Source organism: Manis pentadactyla, chromosome 5 (genome assembly GCF_030020395.1).
Source record: "Manis pentadactyla isolate mManPen7 chromosome 5, mManPen7.hap1, whole genome shotgun sequence".
Classification (NCBI taxonomy): Eukaryota; Metazoa; Chordata; class Mammalia; order Pholidota; family Manidae; genus Manis; species Manis pentadactyla.
The window spans coordinates 97,292,807-97,312,833 of record NC_080023.1 but is presented as its reverse complement, the minus strand read 5'-3'; the positions used below and the strand labels follow the sequence as shown (position 1 = coordinate 97,312,833).

The following is a 20,027-nucleotide window of genomic DNA, read 5'->3' as shown; positions in this document are numbered from 1 at the left end:
CACGGGGTGGGTGACAGCAGTGCCAAACAGCTGGTAAGAAATTAGGCAATTGGGCAAAACAAGGCCTGAGTCATTTTCCACTGAGTTGGAAGCCATGGAGGGAAGTGGAGCATTTAGCAACAGTGTTGAAAGAGCAAAACTAGATGGATTTGGTTGAGGAATTAAGTGGGGATGGAGAAATAGAGGCAGCACTTGCAAAAGATAAGAAATGTTAATTGCAAACGGGAAAATTAAGCCATACACTTATTCCATAGATGTTAAAGTGGGTTCAAGGAAAATGTGTTGTCCGATGGTAGTGATTTGAATTATGTGAAGTTTCCAAAGGAAGGCATTAAAGGCCCAGGAGAGAAACTGGGGAATCAATCCCATGAGATCCTGAGAGGCCAAGAAGGGATGGCTACAGGCAATAGCTTAATGGGAGAGAAGCAATCCATTTTCAGAGTTGCTCACTTTTCTGATGTATGAATTCTTCTGGCAGGCACTGGAGTCTGTGGGTCCCATTACAGAAATAGACTTTAAAATTAAAAAACTGCAGAGAATTATAAAGGAAACAACTATTTAGAAATGTGATCATCAAAATACTTTTAAAATCAGTAACAAATATTTATTTAATCATTAATTGGGAAGATCTAATGGTGGGTCTAATACTATAATTTTGAAGTAATGATGAGCATAAACATTTTGATATATCTCAAACACCTGTAAATGATTTTAAACCAACTAACTTTTATTGGTGGTAAAAATCACTGGTTCAATAAATGCTAAATTTCATTTAGAGGTTACTGAAAATAGAGACCTTATATAAGAGAGCTTATAATAAAGGTCTAAATTCATAGACCCTCTGAATTCTACCAATGGGCTGCTGACTAAGAGCCATTGCCTTGTCATACTTGACACAGTTTTCTCACCAGAGATAGAAGAAGGGATAAATGTATATGCTGGTAAATTTGAAGGTCTGGGACAAAGACATTGAAATGGCTGTGATGGTCTCTCCTTTGCAAAGTTGAGAATGAGTTAATCTGATGAAAAAGAAGGGAATCATTTGGGAGGCAGCAGTTTGAGAAGAGAGAAAAAGAAATGTAAAATCTTTGTACAGGGGTGAGATAAAACTGACCAGAGAAATGTAAAATTCACTACAGCAATGAAAGCCTAATTGAAGCTGGTGATCTTGAATTTATGGTGGTAATAATTAACATATATGTATTAAAATCCCAATGATATAAGTGTATTTGTATATATATAATGCATATAGAAATTAATGCCAAAATAAAACTCAAAGGAAATTTTTAAAGAGTATAGTAAGGTAACATTTTTATTTTTTCTTCATTCTTTTCTTGACTTTCCAAATTTCATCAATAAACATATATTCCTGACAATAAATAATGAGGGACAGAAAAATAGGAGACTGCAAATTTGGAATTCAAGTGTTTGGGGATCCAAGTGGAACACTTGGATTGGAAGCAAGATTCAGAAATTATTATTAGAGCCCATGAGTCAGTGTATCCCTAAAGATACAAAAATATGTCTTTCTCACTTTATGAAAATTCATATTGCAGAGCAAGATAAACTTACTTTTTAAAAAAGTTGTGCCAAAAGCACTGAAATGTTAAACCTTAATTAAACACACTGAATGGAAATGCTTGGGGCAAAATGTTGCACAATTTCCTAGCAGAAAACATGGTCATCACTTCAAGCAGATTTACATGAATCCTTTTTTCCACAATGATTTTAAACCATTTAAATAAAAGAATATCTGTGCCTGCTTCTTCAAGTAAATTCTTTGAACATACATGTTTGAAAGGAATTACTTTTTTCTGATAATACTTTTTATTGCCACATTGCTAAGAGTATGGTCCCCAAACTGCTCCACATTTCAAAATAATGCAGGCTATTACTTAGCTGGTCCAGTCTACTCAGTAAATACCATAAATCCAAAGCTCAGCAGGTATAATTCAGAAACTCCTACAAACATCACTTGTCACAGTAATTTCTACCCCACATTTTTATAATGGGCCTCACAGAAGAGCTATAGTGCTATTTTTTCCTTAAAATATACCCCTTTGTGACTTCTGGTCATATTTTTATGTTAATCTTCTTAGTTGCAGGAATATAAAGAAAACTTGGTGCTAAACTAGTGTAAATCAATATAGAGCAGATTAAGTATAGTTTCATATTATCACTACCTAATGTAGATATTTTAACATTACTGTATTAATATACACATAGTATGTTTATATTTATTCAAGTTATATTGTTTCTACCTATTATGTTAATTCAATGTATTATGTAGTCTCTATATACTCAGCATAATGCATTTATAAGAATGTCAATAAATATACAATAATGAGAAGACTCGAACGTTTTATCAGTTCCACCGATCTGCCCCTCACTAGTTACTCTTTAGCCATTCACTACTTCTTAATCATCTTTACTTTTTTAGTTACCTTTATTTCTAACTCATATATAAGACTTTTTACACCACTGTATCATGTCCTAATATACTCCCATTCTTATCCTGTAGTAAATTTTCTTTATGTTAAATTTTTAGATATCTTGCAAAATCAACTCATCCATTCCCACAACTCATCCACCCTCACTCAAACTTACTTGATAATGTTCTCTTAGTTTCCTTGTGTATTACTTTTTGCTCATCAAAATCATTCTCATTACATTTTAGCTGAAAACTTTCAACCATTGTAAAAGATCCCTTCATCTTTCATTCAGAACTAATCACTTGTTGATCTGGGTATTGCAGCAAATGACTTAAAACTCTAGTCCAACATACAACTTTATTACACTCTGTTCATTTATTGTCTCCCATATAATGTTATGATTTCTTGGAAGATAACGATTATGTCTTACTTATGTCTTGTTATCTCCAGAATCTATTGTAGTTCTTTATTCTGGTAAGGAGCTTCATGAATGCTTTTGAAGTTGTATTGACTCTTAAATGCATCTAAAATGTCATTGTATTGGGCTCTCAAGCTTGACCAAGGATGGTTTGATGTGAAGGACTCAAAGGAAATAGTGAAGCAATATTTGGGAGCTATTGTAAACTAGCAGGGTTAAGTGGAAGCCCTTGGGAGAGCAAACGGAAAGGGCCCAGGGCAATAACAACATGAATATGACACCTCAACAAGCATTAGGAATAGATGTCTGCTTTCTCTGTACCCATAGCACCTGCCACACATGAATATCGAGAAAGAATCAGAACCTGTAGGATCAGCGGTAATGAAACAATGAGGAGACTATTATGTAAACCTACTCTTGTCAATCTAAATCTCTTCATCAGGCTTGATTTGTCTGGTACGTGACATCTTCTGGCTTAATCAGATCTGTGAAGAAAATCCTTGTACCGAAACATTGCAGACATGGAGCGACTATAGGTTTAGCTGCATACTACTCAATGTATATGGAAAGCTTGCACTTTAAACAATATGTCAATGCCTACATTTCAATATAAGATTTTTCACCTTATTTTTCATTCTGAAATCAATCAATCATTTTTCATTACTTTTTGGAAATAAAAGACACACACACACACATGCACACATACCTATGCAGGCATAAGGGAAATTCATTTTACAATTGACTTTCTTGTTAAAGCACCAGAGATCACATGAAGACCCAGCTGCCCTGAGGTCTAATTTCTACGAAGTGATTACAACAGGACATCGGGACCCATCTGACCTAAAAACTCTGCAGAGGAGATGCCTCATACCTGGCTGGTATGCAGTCCACATAGAAAGATGGCTAACTTACTTTGCTACTTCTCAGGTAATGTGCTGTAATTAATGGCTTCTGTTTATTATATTAGGACTGTGTCACACTGACAGACAAAAAACATCAATTAACCTCACCCTGGGTAGTGACTTATAATCAGTGATGATCATACCTAAGGAATAAATGTGGATTTTTACATTTTTAACATCAGTAATGGTATTAAAATGTTAAGTGGCTGTGAAACACATTCTTGGAATCTTCCTCTGTGTAGTAGCTGGCCTCAAATTGGTAAGTCCTCACCCAGGAGACAGCACGTGATGCGTGGCAATAGCTTTCAGCCAGTAGCAGAGCAGCCAGTTAGACAACCTGTAAGGAACACCGTGTGCAGGTGCTCTGCCATCTGTCCTGCGGGACTCTTACAAGGCAAGAAGGAGGGCATGCGTTAGACTGCTAAAATGGGAAGTACTGTAACAGCCCCAGGGACTTGGGCTAGAACAAGAAATAAGGATCTGAGGAAAGTGTGCAATTCATTTATATTCTTCACTCCAGATCAGGTCACAGCCAAAACCTGAGTTCTTGGTCATGGTTTGTAAGGAGAATAGATGGGTAATTTTCATCTGTATGTCCGTATTTCTAAACACTTGTCTTCAAGGTTAGCTCATGGGATTTCATAGACTGGATAATTGTCTGATTGCCTGACAGATAGAAAACTATGTTTCTACTGCTACTAAATCAAGAGAGTATCTGTTTATTTATGAATTACAATCAAGTTAGTTAAGGGTTATAAATGATGCCTATGGCAAACTTTTATTCTTTTTATTTGGAAGAACATAGAATAGTAACCATTAAAATGTATTCTTAGCATATATTTTCTTCCTATTCACATTGACCTAATTGATTAATGTCATACCAGGTCAAGGGAAGCAACTCAGTCTATTAATTTGGTTTTGTTCTTCATAAAGTGACTACTTTTTTTGCTTTACAGTTGCTAATTATTGATGGACAGCAGCTGAGATCTGACCCAGCTACTGTGATGGATGAAGTCCAGAAGTTTCTGGGAGTTACAACTCATTATAATTACTCTGAAGCACTAACGTGAGTCTATTCTCATGCTTGATTTCATTCCCATTATTTGCCATCATAAATTACCACTGGTAAGTGTGTATATAGCATCATTAATACTAGTTATGAATTTATACATCATTATGCTACTCAAAAGCAGTCAAAGAATATCATTATTCATATGGCATCCCCTTTTGAATACCATGAATATTTTGTCATATACATATCGCCTTATAGGCATTTTATATACACCAATTCCCTTGTTGGTGAGGTTTTTCCCAATATATGTTTGGTTAAATAAACTGTTTACATGACTACTCTGCAGAATTTGTTAAATTGAGGTTTAAAGGTGAATTGAGGTTAAAAGGTGAAAAGATACAGTCTCCTCTGTCAAGTGATTTAATTTGCAGATTAGAAACAAAATGCTAATGATTATTATTAGCTCTGGGAGCATGAGCAGTGTTTGGGAAAGAACTGGGAGGGAATACATTCATATTTTACTTTGTGTTTATTAAACTAGGTATAATCAGGGATAATCATGTATAATGCTCCAATTATCTATTGTTTCCTGACAGACCATCCCAAAACCTACAAGCATATAATCACAACCACTTTATTATGCTCAAAGATTCTGTGTGCTAGGAATTCAGACAGGACACAGCCAGGACATCTCATCTCAGCTCATAATATCTGGGGCCACAGGTGGGAAGATGTGAATATCTGGGTGTGACTCAAATAGCCGGTGACTAGAATCTTCTAGAGGCTTTTTCAGTTCTTCAGTCACATCTCTGGTTCTTGGGTTGTGCTGGCTGAAAGGCTGAGCTCAGTGGGCCTTGACCTCTCTGTGTGGCTTCCTCAGTCTGGCAGCTGCGATCCGAGAGGGAGTGATGTGATGAGGGAGTGTGGTGCAGAGAGCCATGGTCTTCTCTGACCTCACCTTGAAAGTCCCGCAGTGTCACTTATGCTGCATTCTATTGATTACAGCCAAGTTACTAAAGCCAATTCAAATTCCAGGAGGGAAATGAGCCCCCCCATCTTGATGGGGAGGGGCAAGGGCATTCTGCAGAAGAAAATGGGGGAAGGGAGATATTGCTACAGTTTTCTTGGGAAAATAAAAACATACTTGGGTAATTAAAAATGGAAAAAAAAAGTGTAAAGAAGCAAAATAACAAACAAAAACAAAACCTCCAAGCAGCCAAAACACATTTTCAAAGGACATGTACTTGACTCCCTCACAAGGCCTGATATAAAGCCTATTAAATTTTAGCAAAATTATAACAAGCCTGATTATTTAATTTCCCAGTTCACAACAGATTAGAATCAGCAATTAGACAATGAGAGAGGGTAATGGAGGGACAGGAAAAACGGTAATAAGATTGGGTTGTTCTTTTCCTCTAAAGCAACCCTAATGAAGTTTTTACCTAGTCATGGAAATAACTACAACACAAGGCATGCCCCTGTTGATTAAGTAGGCAAAGCTTCCTATAATATGTTTCACATTAACAGTTACTGATGTTAGCCTGTCTTCCCCTGTCTCTCTACAATAGTTCAGGGAATGGTTCTATCATGTATACTACAAATAGTTGCTTATGGTTCAAAAAAACCTATAAAGTAATACCTTTAAAGATGAGATTGCAAACAAGTACAGAATATATGGTTCTTAATATGTCTCACATCACAAAAATTCATGAATATAGTGATGTTCATTGTAATAAACAACCAGCTCATGTCCTCAAAGTTGTCTTAACAGTTATTTGAGAAAAGCTTTACATCTTAATTTCACAATTTCATGCCTACTAAAACAAAACCACAAAACAAAGAATTGATATAACTTAGAAAGAATAAATGCCCTTTGTTAGACGTAGGTTATACAACGTTGTCAATGCAGTAAATGAAACCAAGATAGCTAAATAATGTGGATTCGAGGTTATAACACCTTATTTAAAAGGATGATTCAGTATTCTGGATGGCTCTCCTCCCTCAGGTTGTATTAAGCTCTGCCTCACAGCACCTGCTGTGGAGAACAAGGAGAACCTGCAGCCCATCCTAAGAACTCTGCACACTTGAGAGCAAAGTTAGATGCTCTCAGTGTGTGTATAAATATCTTGACTTTGTTGCCAGAGCTGTATTTTACCTTAATGCAGTTAAATACTCTCATCCTGAGGCAGAAAATGCTGTTTAGGGGCACTGTTATGCCGACTTCCCCATCTCATTTTGCAAAGCATGCTGAAATGTTTTTCCTCATGGGAAATTAATGAAAACTAGAGAAAGGACTGTGATAGGCAAGGAGCAGATTGAAAAGTCCGGATTGGAAATGACTCTTTCTTTTATCCATTTAACCAGTGATGTATTTAATTTTAATTGATAACAAGTACTAGGACAACCTGGACTGCAAGGATCAGGTCTCTAATAATAGCTTGGGCAGGGAACTGTGAAGAAAATTTCCCTCTGCCCCTACATGAGTTCACATATGTGCAGAGGCAAATTGCAGGTGCACCAGGATTATAGGAATGAGCCCAGGGCAACAAAATATTCTGCAACTAATTAACTTTACATCCCAGTCAATTATGCTTCATCCCTCTAAAACATCTGCTGAGCAACAAAAATGCAAACCTTCTCAATGTTTTATGCATGCAGCAAGTCCCATAGCAATAAACTTAAAATTTCCCTTATTTGGTTCATTCTTTCCTTTTTTCCTATCTTGTTAGTTCTAAGTGAAAATTCTTATATATCTAAGTTTAAACAAAGTAATTAGGCCACACATCCTTTCTTTTGTAACTTTGTGCAGCCTTGGGAGCAAAACAACATTTGAGTTTTCTTTAACTTGAGTTTTTAATTCGAGCATAATATTAAATTTAAAATTAAAATTGAGTTTTAAATTTCTTTAATTTGAGTATAGAGACCTAAATTTTCCAGTAGGATTATCTGCTTTAAAACAAAATAAATGAAGATTTGTCTAATCTTCCACTCACCATTTGTACAGCCTGTGTCTCATGTTGGCTGAGAAAAAAAATAGAATAAATTATATATTTACCCCCTTGAAAAGTATAAATATTTTGAACTATAAAAAAAAACAGTACTCTTCCAAATTAGAAGTTTTAATTCATGTTTTTATTCACAGAAATATATTTACATTATAGACACTTTAACATTTACAATTGAATAGTTCAAAGAAATCTTTGTTATATTATCACAGGGAAATCATAGTAGTATTAATAATAAATATTATAAAGGTCCTTTGTAAATGGATTGTAATTTTGATGATTGGTTCTTTTTTTTTGATATCATTAATCTACAATTACATGAGAAACATTATGTTTACTAGACTCCCCCCATCACCATGATGATTGGTTCTTGATCTTTTATGGAAGAATAAGTAAAATAATGGAACTTAATTTCACTGTAGGATTAGACTAATGATCTATAGTCTTTTTTCATTACAGTAGAAATATGAAAAAATATGTAACATAGCTTATTTAATCTCATTTAGACTCTCGCAAACCAATTCAAAGACTATATGTAGAACTGAATTAAATTCAGCTGAAGCAATAGACATAGGAAAGTGCATTTCCTTTATCCAATTGGTGAGGGTCTCTATTCCATATACAGTTTATGATCACTATTTTTTTATAATCATTTACGTGTTTGCTTTTTGGTAGGTTTGATCCCCAAAAGGGTTTTTGGTGTCAACTGCTAGAAGGTGGGAAGACCAAATGCCTTGGAAAAAGCAAAGGCCGAAAATATCCACCCATGGATCCAGAGGTAATATTTTTCTAATCTTTGAAGTACTCTGACAAAACTCTGGGCATACAACTATTTCAAAATAGTGGCAATAAATTTGCCTCCTATGTCTGCTCTTTTTCAGTTTTATGTATTTTGAAGATAGACTGACAGAGATAGATGATTGATAGATAGCCTTAGAAATTGTTTGCCATTGAGATGTAATTCAAACATTAGTACTTACTGAATAGTAATGTTAGGAAGGAAAGGACTTGGCTTGGTGTTGCAGGGAAGTCAGACACAGTGGGACGAAAGACCAAAGTTAAGAAAACAATGTAAGTTTTTTTTTTCTTTTCTTTTTTCTTTTGGTATCAGTAATCTACAATTACATGAAGAACATTATGTTTACTAGACACCCCCCTTCACCAAGTCCGCCCCTCAAACCCCATTACAGTCACTGTCCATCAGCGTAGTAAGATACTGCAGAATCCCTACTCGTCTTCCGTGTTGTACAGCCCTCCCCGTGCCCCCCACCCCCACATTACACATGCTAATCGTAATACCCCCTTTCTTTTTCTCCGCCCTTATCCCTCCCTTCCCACCCATCCTCCTCAGTCCCTTTCCCTTTGGTAACTGTTAGTCCATTCTTGGGTTCTGTAATTCTGCTGCTGTTTTGTTCCTTCAGTTTTCCACATATGAATGAAATCATTTGGTACTTGTCTTTCTCCGCCTGGCTTATTTCACTGAGTGAGCATAATACCCTCTAGCTCCATCCATTTGTTGCAAATGGTAGGGTTTGTTTTCTTCTTATGGCTGAATAATATTCCATTGTGTATATGTACCACATCTTCTTTAGCCATTCATCTACTGATGGACACTTAGGTTGCTTCCATTTCTTGGCTATTGTAAATAGTGCTGCAATAAACATAGGGGTGCATCTGTCTTTTTCAAACTGGAGTGCTGCATTCTTAGGGTAAATTCCTAGGAGTGAAATTCCTGGGTCAAATGGTATTTCTATTTTGAGCATTTTGAGGAATCTCCATACTGCTTTCCACAATGGTTGAACTAATTTACATTCCCACCAGCAGTGTAGGAGGGTTCCCCTTTCTCCACAACCTTGCCAACATTTGTTGTTGTTTGTCTTTTGGATGTTGGCGATCCTTACTGGTGTGAGGTGATATCTCATTATGGTTTTAATTTGCATTTCTCTGATGATTAGAGATGTGGAGCATCTTTTCATGTGTCTCTTGGCCATTTGAATTTCTTCTTTAGAGAACTGTCTACAGCTCCTCTGCCCACTTTTTAATTGTATTACTTGCTTTTTTGTTTGTTGAGGTATGTGAGCTCTTTGTATATTTTGGATGTCAGCCCTTTATCGGATCTGTCGTTTATGAATATATTCTCCCATACTGTAGGATACTTTTTTGTTCTATTGATGGTGTCCTTTGCTGTACAGTAGCTTTTCAGTTTCATATAGTCCCACTTGTTCATTTTTGCTTTTGTTTCCCTTGCCCAGGGAGATATGTTCATGAAGTAGCTCATGTTTATGTCTAAGAGATTTTTGCCTATGTTTTTTTCTAAGAGTTTTATGGTTTCATGACTTACATTCAGGTCTTTGATCCATTTTGAATTTACTTTTGTGTATGGGGTTAGACAGTTATCCAGTTTTGCCAGCACCATCTGTTGAAGAGACTGTCATTTCGCCATTGTATGTCCATGGCTCCTTTATTGAATATTAATTGACCATATATGTTTGGGTTAATGTCTGGAGTCTCTATTCTGTTCCACTGGTCTGTGTGTCTGTTCTTGTGCCAGTACCAAATTGTCTTGATTACTGTGGCTTTGTAGTAGAGCTTGAAGTTGGGGAGCGAGATCCCCCCTACTTTATTCTTCCTTTTCAGGATTGCTTTGGCCATTAGGGGTCTTTGGTGGTTCCATATAAATTTTTGAACTATTTGTTCCAGTTCATTGAAGAATGCTGTTGGTAATTTGATACGGAATGCATCGAATCTGTATATTGGTTTGGGCAGGATGGCCATTTTGATGATAGTAATTCTTCCTAGCCAGGAGCATGGGATGAGTTTCCATTTGTTAGTGTCCTCTTTAATTTCTCTTAAGAGTGTCTTACAGTTTTCAGGGTATAGGTCTTTTATTTCCTTAGTTAGGTTTATTCCTAGGTATTTTATTATTTTTGATGCTATTGTGGATGGAATTGTTTTCCTGATTTCTCTTTCTATTAGTTCATTGTTAGTGTATAGGAAAGCCACAGATTACTGTGTGTTAATTTTGTATCCTGCAACTTTGCTGTATTCTGATATCAGTTCTAGAAGTGGAGTCTTTAGGGTTTTTTATGTACAATATCATGTCATCTGCAAATAGTGACAGTTTAACTTCTTCTTTACCAATCTGGATTCCTTGTATTTCTTTGTTTTGTCTAATTGCCATGGCTAGGACCTCCAGTACTATGTTGAATAACAGTGCAAAGAGAGGGCAACAACCTAAGTTTTAATACATTCTGCACAGAGTAACAGGGCAGGCCTGCCTAAAATAAGACAGGCCCGGGTGCTCATTCTGAGGCTTCTTTTATGTGGTTTTGGCAGGGCAGAGAGGTCCTGATTGACAGCAGTCAGCTCTCTAGGCTTGTTCAGATTGGTGAAATGGGGACGGGGGCTGTGCTGTGCCTGTGCCTCTGATGGTTCTTATCTGGAGGACCCCGGACATTTCCTGAGTAACTCTTGGACCCTGTAGCTTCATCTGATTGACTCTCTCTCTGGCGCTATTTGATCAACTCTCTGAGACATCTTTGGGGGGCCCTTTCTCCTTTTTATCCCACTCATTTCTGTCTTTCTAACAATACCCCTTTCCCAAGTGTATAAAATACATTCATAAATTGTTTGCTCAAAAAATGATATGTGATAAAATATTTTTAAGCTTATTATTACATGTTAAACGTATGTATCCAGAACACATATTTTGGATGGTATGGAGTTAACCAATAGAGAGACAGTTCTATGTGGGTGGGGAGGTTTTTCCACACCAGCTAGGTGTCCTACAATTCAGTTCTGCACTGTCTATCCAAGATAGCATCAGATCTCACAGATTAAGGGTTCAGTCCCATGAGACTACCCCCTCACCTCCACTTCAGATTTCAGTTGTAAGCCTAGGTTCTTACTTGGGCTTCTGACCCAAGCTAAATATAGATTGAAAATTCCAATGACTCTCTTTGGATTCCATTAACTTGCTAGAGCAACTTAGAGAACTCAGAAAAGCATCTTACTTACTAGATCACTGGTTTATTATCAAGGGATATGACTCAGAAACTGCCAGATGGAAAAGATGGATAAAACAAAGTATGAGGAAATGTGTGGAGCCTCCAGGCCCTCTTGAGTCCACCATTCTCCCAGTCTGAACCCTGTGCTTTTTGGGTTTTTATGGAGTTTTGATTACATAGGCATAATTGATTAAAGGACTGACCAGTGGCATTTGATTTAATCATCAAGCCTCTCTCCCACCCCTGAGATCAGGAGGGTGAGGACTTAAATTTCCAATGTTCTAAACCTATAACTGGTTCCCCTGGCAATTAGCCCCCATCCTTAGGTGGTTTCCAAAAGCCACCTCATTAACATTACAAAAGATACCTTTAACACTGTCTCATTTAGGAAATTCCAAGGTCTTTAGGAGCTTTGTGACAGGATTAAGGACAAAGACTAAATACATATTTCTTACTATAAATCACAATATTACAGAGAGGATACTGGATAAAGCAGTTATGAACCCAGATTTACTATAGGAGGGTAAATTAGTTATGGTCACTGATTATAATAAGATACATACATATATTTATTTCTGGGGGGAAAATGTGTTCCCAGCCCTGGGCAAATAAAACTTTGAAGCTCAAATCAGTCAAAGGGAAAAATAAAATGGGAGAAACATATTTATTGATTACAAGAAGTCATCTACTCCCATTTGCCCTTGTCCTTCCCAATCTGGTGCCCACTATCACCCCTCCACCCTCCTTATAATCACCTGTTGGTATGGAGATGGACTGCTTCTCTCCATCCCTTGGAAACAACTATTGACATGGAGAATGGAGATGCACCAAGGCAGATGAGAGATTCTGGAAATATTGCAATTTTACCCACAGCAAAACAATGACAAACTACTTAAAGAGACAGGAAAAAAAATTTTCAGTAGAAGTGATGGTATGAGGTGGTAGACCAGGATTGGGAAACCAGTTAGAATTCAGTTGAGCCAGATAGAATGAGTATCTCTCCTAAGACAAGATAGGCAGGAGAGGATGGAAGGATTTGTGTGTTACTATGGAAATAGAAGTACCAGAAGGTCCTTAAACTATACCTTTGAACTCAATAATTTCAAAAGGGTTTCAAAACTCACTTTAATCTGCCAAGAAATCAATGTAATATTCCCACTACTTCTATAAACATTTTATCCAGAATTTGAAGTATGTACAATATGGTTTAAGGGAAGAAATGTAATGAAATACCTAGTGAGTGGTACAGGATGAAGTGTAGTTGTCTTAAGTCCATTTCCACAGTATATACAAAAGTTGCTAAGGGAGTTTTATGAAGAAAGAGACTCATTTGTACTAAAAATTGGGAAGGGCTTAAGAGAGATTGTTTAATTTGACTAGATGGAAAATTGATGTGTGGGCCATGGCCACTTATACTTACACAGGTAAAGTGTTTATCTCTACAATTTTTTCAAAGAGACATAGAACTGTGTTCAAGAATTATAATATGAGGAGAGTGATCTCCTAGAAAAATCCAGTTATAAATTTTCTGTTTTCCAGAAATAAACTACAACTATTAATATATTTGATAATTCTTTTTTTAACCATCTAATAGGAGCCAATCACTGCAGCTTGACTAGGAATGTAAGAATCAAAGAAAGATTATTAAAATAACCTTTTTAATGAGACCTTATAATATTTTTGAGGTAGAGAGCTCTTGATGATTTTTAAAAATCTGTTTTGTTCCTGAATATATTTAGAAAATATTTTTGTAGTGTTACAAGTTATTTCTTCAATCATGAACTTCAGCTTTTATGATTATCTACTTTCACATTTTATTTTTATGGCTTGACCCAATTTTACAGAAAGTGACCATTTTTAAAGGAAATTTATGTAGATTTGGTATAACATTATATATATATATATAACATTATATATATATATAACATCATATATAACATTTGGTATAACATAAATTCTCAACTTCATTCTTCTTTAGTATTATGTACCTCCCATCAGTTTTTCTACCTATGTAGCCTTCATCAATCCTGCAATAAATAAGGACTCTAATAGTATATAAACCACATAAGGCATACTAGACCTATTTTTATTTTATAGCTAAACTTCTTTCAAATCTTTTCAAAAGATAAAAATGAGTGATATCTGAGGAAAAATACAAAGAAATAAGTATGTTATAGACACCTATATTGTAATCGAATTTCTTTACATCTGTAGATGACACAATCTTGTTTAATGAACTAATAACTTCATTCCAGTCTTCTTTTTCTTTTTGTTTTCCAGTCTAGAACGTTCCTCTCTAATTACTACCGAGATCATAATGTGGAACTGTCAAAACTGCTACATAGACTAGGGCAGCCTTTGCCCTCCTGGCTGAGACAGGAGCTACAGAAAGTGAGATAGCACTGGAGACAAGAACCAAGGCTCACGAAGTACTATTACTATTAAATAGAAGAACAAACCCCACACTTTTCTTCCCTTAATGCACTTGAGATTGTCAACAGAGGACTGTGTGAATAAATTTCCTTCTATCATTTTTCATAAAATGAAAATTGTCATATATGCACACATTGGCAGTTACTACCATCAACCTATGTGAGCTGTCGGGGTGTAGTGTGGGGTTTGTGGTGTTACCCAGTTTGCAGTGTGGGGATCATAACACAAACCAGTTCTCCTCTGTTAACCACAAAGGTTCAGAAACTTTGTGTATGACTGGGAACCCTGATTATATGCAGTTGACAAATGAGAACCTTGAGGAAAAGATAAGGATTGAGATTATCTGTAAAAGAAATTGGTAGCAACCCAATATCTGGATTAAGGGCTTACATTTTCCCTTTGCTAATTTAAAACAATTGTTTTTGTTAGGAAAAAATATTATAAAACCCCATACTCTTATTTTAAGCAGTTGTTATTTATCATATTTAGCCCACATATATTTTCTCTGTCACTCCTCTTTATGAATTTCCTTAACTTGCTAAAAAAGTAGTGAAGTTGTGGCCCCCCAGGTTTTTTGTCTGCTTTCCTCTTGTAGGAGGGGATGATCTGAAAGTTTCCACATTCACTGATACTACTGTTTTCTCTGGCAAGGCATGCCATTCCCAGTGAAGTTTGCATTATGGTACCAACAAAATCTGTCAGAGATTTTTGGGAAAAAGGAATGAAAGTATGCACTCTGTATAATATTAACTAGTCTGTGTAAGGCCATCTTTACATGGGTCCAAAACTTTACCATACAATTAACCTAGGTATTTTCATTGACAATGATATAGTATTTATATATTTTTTCACTATCCACATGAGAAAAACTTTACTGATAAGATACATGGAGTGAAACGCCTATATGTGTTTATAGGTAAAATGACACACTTATGCCTTCAATGCAGTAGATGTCAATCATTTTAAAGCATGGATTTTTATATATGCCAGTACATGTACTATTGCAGAAGATTGTTTTTAATGCCTATTTAACAAAAGAAATATAATCTAAAACTTAACTCTTTAACCATCACTAATTCTCTAACCTAAATTCTATTTCTCAACCAGGCCATGCAAAAATTAATTTCTAGAGAAGATTGATGTTCTTTCTTAGAGTTATAAGTTCCTTTCCTAATGGAGGTTATTGTCATTCTGGTTGGATTTTTATCCCATTTGTCAATGAAGGTATATTAAAGCTTTGTTAATCTTCTCAGTGATACATGAAGGTAAAATTTCAACAGAACAGTAAATCAAACTGGCTTTCATAACATTATCTATAAATCCATCCTTCCTGCAGAGTAACTTTTCTATAGGCTTTAAGTAACATTACTTTTCCCTATAATTTAAGAAATTACATGTGACATAATTCAATGTCTTCAAAAAAAACTGAAAATCCTTCTTTTTATTTTTGTTTGTTTTATGTTGTCTTAAGCAAGCAAATCAAATCAAACAGAATCAAGAATTTTTACATATTTTATTTCAAAATTCAACTTTGGAATTATTCAGTAGACCCTTGAACAACACAAGTTGGAGTCCATTTATACATTAACTTCTTAAGAAAAAAGTATTGGAAAACTTTTTGGAGACTTGTGACAATTTGATAATATATTTTCTCTATCTTACTTTATTGGTAAGAATACAGTATATAATACATATATAAAATATGTATGAGTCCACTGTTTATGTTATCAGCAAGGCTTTTCTAGTCAACACAAGGCTGTTAGTAGTTAAGTTTTGAGGAGTCAAAAGTTATACACAGATTTCTGGCTGTGGGGGGGGTGGGGATGTTAGCACCCCTAACCCTGTGTTGTTCAAGGATCAACAGTGTTTCATTAAGATTTGTGTTTGTTTTATTTTATTTGTTTTATTTTCCCACTGCATCTAAAGACTCTTGATCTTTTCAGAAAATATAATATTTTGTGGGGGCATGAGTTAATACAATCACAAACTATTACTTCTGTGGTTTCTTTTAACTGTGACTCCAATTCTCAATCTTATTGTTACTTAGTTGAGCTTTACGGGATAGAATTCCATTAAGAACACTAAAATCATAATAATTGTTTACTTAGAGCTCTAATTTTTAACTAATTTGTTCACTAGTTTCCTCCAGTTTTTATTCTGTTTTCTTTCTTGAACTAGAGATTAACTTTTTTTGTACTCAAGTAGGATAACAGAGATATTTATAGAAGGGGAGACATTTTTCATATTAAGCAAAATCCACATGACTCAAATTCTAACTTATCATTGAAGTTTTGAAAATGTAACTCATTTTCTGCATTTTCTTATTTTTTTCTGAAGAGTGTACACAGTACCACCCACCTATCTACAAATATCCAAGAGCAGAATTCCCCCAAATTCAACTAATTTCTTCAGCTCTTGTTCAGTTCAATCAGTGTATACATTTTTCTTACTAAGATTGATGATGAAGACAATAAAATAAATTTCAATTATGTAATTCATTTTCATCTTACAGTAAACTGCTTAGAAAAACTCTAGATTTTAGAAAATTATAATAAATCAGGGAAATTTTCAGTTTTAATCACACCTTGATTTTCCCAATTTTTATCCACTGGCTACTTCAGAATTATTGACTCAAGATTTAATATATGCATTTTCTAAATTTTAAATAAGTTCTATCTCATGGTTGAATAACATACTATTTTAAATTTTAAAGAACTTCTTAAAATCTTTAAGCAAGCCAGGGTTTTCCTTCTTTCCTTTTCTTTATTTCAGTTGCCTAACACAAATATAATCGTTGATTATTTCACATTAAGAAAGGCAGGAACAATATTTGATTATAAGCCTACATCAAAATATAGTATATATTTGTCAAATATGAGTCTCTAAAAATTATATTACAAATCTCATTCAAAAACAAATTTTGTTTGTTTTTAACTACGTTCACAAAATGAATTTAATAAGCAACAAGAAGAATACTAGTGAGAAAAATTAACACCTCTACTACTGTGTTTTTTTCTGAAAAAGAAAAGTTTTTCCAATGAGATTTTATTTGCCTGAATTTTAACAAACTAATTTACATTTAACTCATATGGCTTTCATTCTTCTATCTCACTGTTTTATTATGATATGAAGTGGTCCATTAACCATGCATTTTTATTTCTTTTTAGTTACACAAACAATTTACAGTGGAATAATATCTGAAAAGCCTGTTTTGGGTGACTAGATAGCATATTAACCGTTTGCTTGATGGAGGTACCTCAAAAATAATGCTGGCCAAAGATTTCAGAAAGAAAGAAGTCTAGTAGTCTTGCATATAGAATTTTCTCTCAACTACAGGAACACCACTTAGCCGTGGGTACCTCTGTATACTCAACATATGTATATTTATGCAAATGAGTATTTTCTTGTGTGAGCCAGTGAGGTGGGTGGCAAAAGGAGAACTCTGCATTTACTGAAATTGTTAAATAACTAATGTAGTACATGCATAACATATCTTTGGTTCTCATTTCTTTAGAATAAATATTACTGCTGGTATGGCCACTAGAGTAATGTTGTTTCTCCTCTAAAATCCAAGGTTTTAATCAATAGATGAATCTTTTTTCCTTTCCTTTATCTTTTTTCACTGAATACATACACCCTGAATTCCAAACACGTAGCAGGTGTGACCTGGAAGTTACCGGAGTGGGCTTTGGTTATCGGGGCTCTCATCTGAGCTCTGCCTCTCAGCAGCCGTGTGGCCTTGGACAGTTTGTGGAACTTCCCTGAGTCACAGTTTTCTGTAAAATAGAAAAGATCAAGTATTAACTTATTAGGTTATTGTAAAAAGTAAATGAGAATATATTTAAATAGCTCAGCACAATGCCTGATGCTTTTGTTACAAAATATTGTATAATATTCAACCATTATCTCTTCTTTCATCAAAGAAGAATATGCTTTTATATTCCCTTTAATAACATATATATCTTAAACATGTAATTAATTGTCTTTGGTCAGAAGGAGAAATTGTCTTCCCCATAACTATCCAAAAGCAAATTTTGTGCTATTCCCTACTATTGTTCTAATCAATATTCAGAGTGGGGTAGTTCCATCTCAGTCCAATCTACTGAGGTCTCTTTCTCCCTTTCCTCTCATTTACTTCTTCCTCAGTTCATTCGGTAGAGCATCTCCTGCCTTCTCTTTGTATGTCTTCCTTCAAGTCCTTGGAACCGAACAGATGTTCCACCAGGAAAATCAAATCCAGAGAAACAGCTCCCTCAAACCGAAGGAAAGTCACAAAATGAATGAAGCCTTATATATAAAGATGGATCAATACTTAAAGAACCTAGATAGTTAAAAATTAAAAGAAAAATTCTCTGAATTCTCTACAAGTCTTCATCTCCAACTTCACCTTCTTCTAATAAGATTTTTCCTCAAGTAAAACATTGTACTATACCTCAATATATTATTTTTTATTATATTTATTAATATGAAACATTTTTTTTGCATTTTTCATTGCAAATATGCAAAATTAAAGGCCTGAAATAGGACATTTGTATAATTAATTAATTTCCCTCCAAAAAGTATTTTACTGTTTCTCACATGTCTAAAGTCTTATGTTCTACCAAAACATGCCACAAGGTAGGCACTCAGTAAAAAATCACTGAAATGTATTGAAATGTGATGAACAGTACCAATCTACCTAATAGTCACTCAATCTTAATATATATATCTACCTTCTTCATTTCCTTTACATTCCAGCTGTAGAAATTTCATTCATGGATTACAATGCCAGAATTAGTGGCTCCAAAATTTGTTATTTACAGCCCCAAATTTACTCATGAAATGCAGACCTATTATTACCCATTATACTCTGTTTATCCCCATCTAAATATCTGGTTCACACCTAAATTAGAACTTTGAAGGTTGAATTCTTCCCATTTCAGGTAAATTTCCTGCCTCCCTTCCATCCCCTTTTCTTTTTAAAAACTACAGCCAATCTGACCAAGCTTTTAGTCTTTCGAGGAATCCTTCTCTTCCACAAGCCCATGTTACACAGATTCTTTTCCTGAATATCTCACGAAGCCATAGTTGCCCAATAAAAAAATAATGTGAATCACAAATATAAATCACATAGATAATTTTAAGTTTTCTAGTAACCACTTTAGAAAACTATAAAAAGATGAAATTAAGTTTAATATTTTATTTAACAATATATCCAAAATACTATTTCAACATGCAACCAATAAAAATATGAGGTCTTTATATTCTTGCATTCTTCTTAAATTTGAGTCTTCAAAATTTACTTTGTATTTCACCCTTACAACACATAACATTTGTGGACTTGCAGAATTTCAAGTGCTTAATAGTCACATGTGGCTAGAGCTTCTAACCTGGCTTCTTGAGGCTTCTGTATTGGACAGCACAGCTCCAAGCAGTACTCTTCTCCTTGACTTCTTTTTGACCACCTCCTATTCACCCACTGGTGAGAGAGTGATTCTTGCATGAGGCTTATGAAGGGTAATCAAACATACAACACTCCACACTGGGCAGATGAGATCAACAACAATTTATCTGTTACATATACTCACAGCCTGGGGTGGAGGGCATTTCGTACCATGCCAGGCTACACAGGGATTGCACCTGGGAAGGAGTGAACAACCATGGGCTGTGAGAAACAGGCTTTGTAGCACCAAGAGGGTTTGTTGACCCCTAGTTCCCATAGGAACATGTGATTGGCTTGTTTGAAAAAAACTCTGCAGGCTGGCAAGCAACAGTAATCCACCCTTCAGGGGTAAGCAGAAACTACTTGGCCTACTTGACAAGGATAGTTTTGGCTAGG

The 20,027-nt window shown here is 35.2% G+C and overlaps 1 protein-coding gene across 1 annotated transcript in view; it reads left to right on the top strand.

The window, feature by feature from the left end:
- The window catches only part of LOC118930042 (bifunctional heparan sulfate N-deacetylase/N-sulfotransferase 4), a 272,594-nt gene extending 254,852 nt beyond the window's left edge, over positions 1-17,742 (top strand). The window contains exons 11-14 of the mRNA XM_036920791.2: positions 3,607-3,777; positions 4,709-4,818; positions 8,445-8,547; positions 14,057-17,742. Of these exons, the coding sequence (XP_036776686.2) occupies positions 3,607-3,777; positions 4,709-4,818; positions 8,445-8,547; positions 14,057-14,176 (504 nt within the window). The 3' untranslated portion in view covers positions 14,177-17,742. The remainder of the gene's footprint in view (positions 1-3,606; positions 3,778-4,708; positions 4,819-8,444; positions 8,548-14,056) is intronic.
- Positions 17,743-20,027: the final 2,285 nt, after the last annotated feature.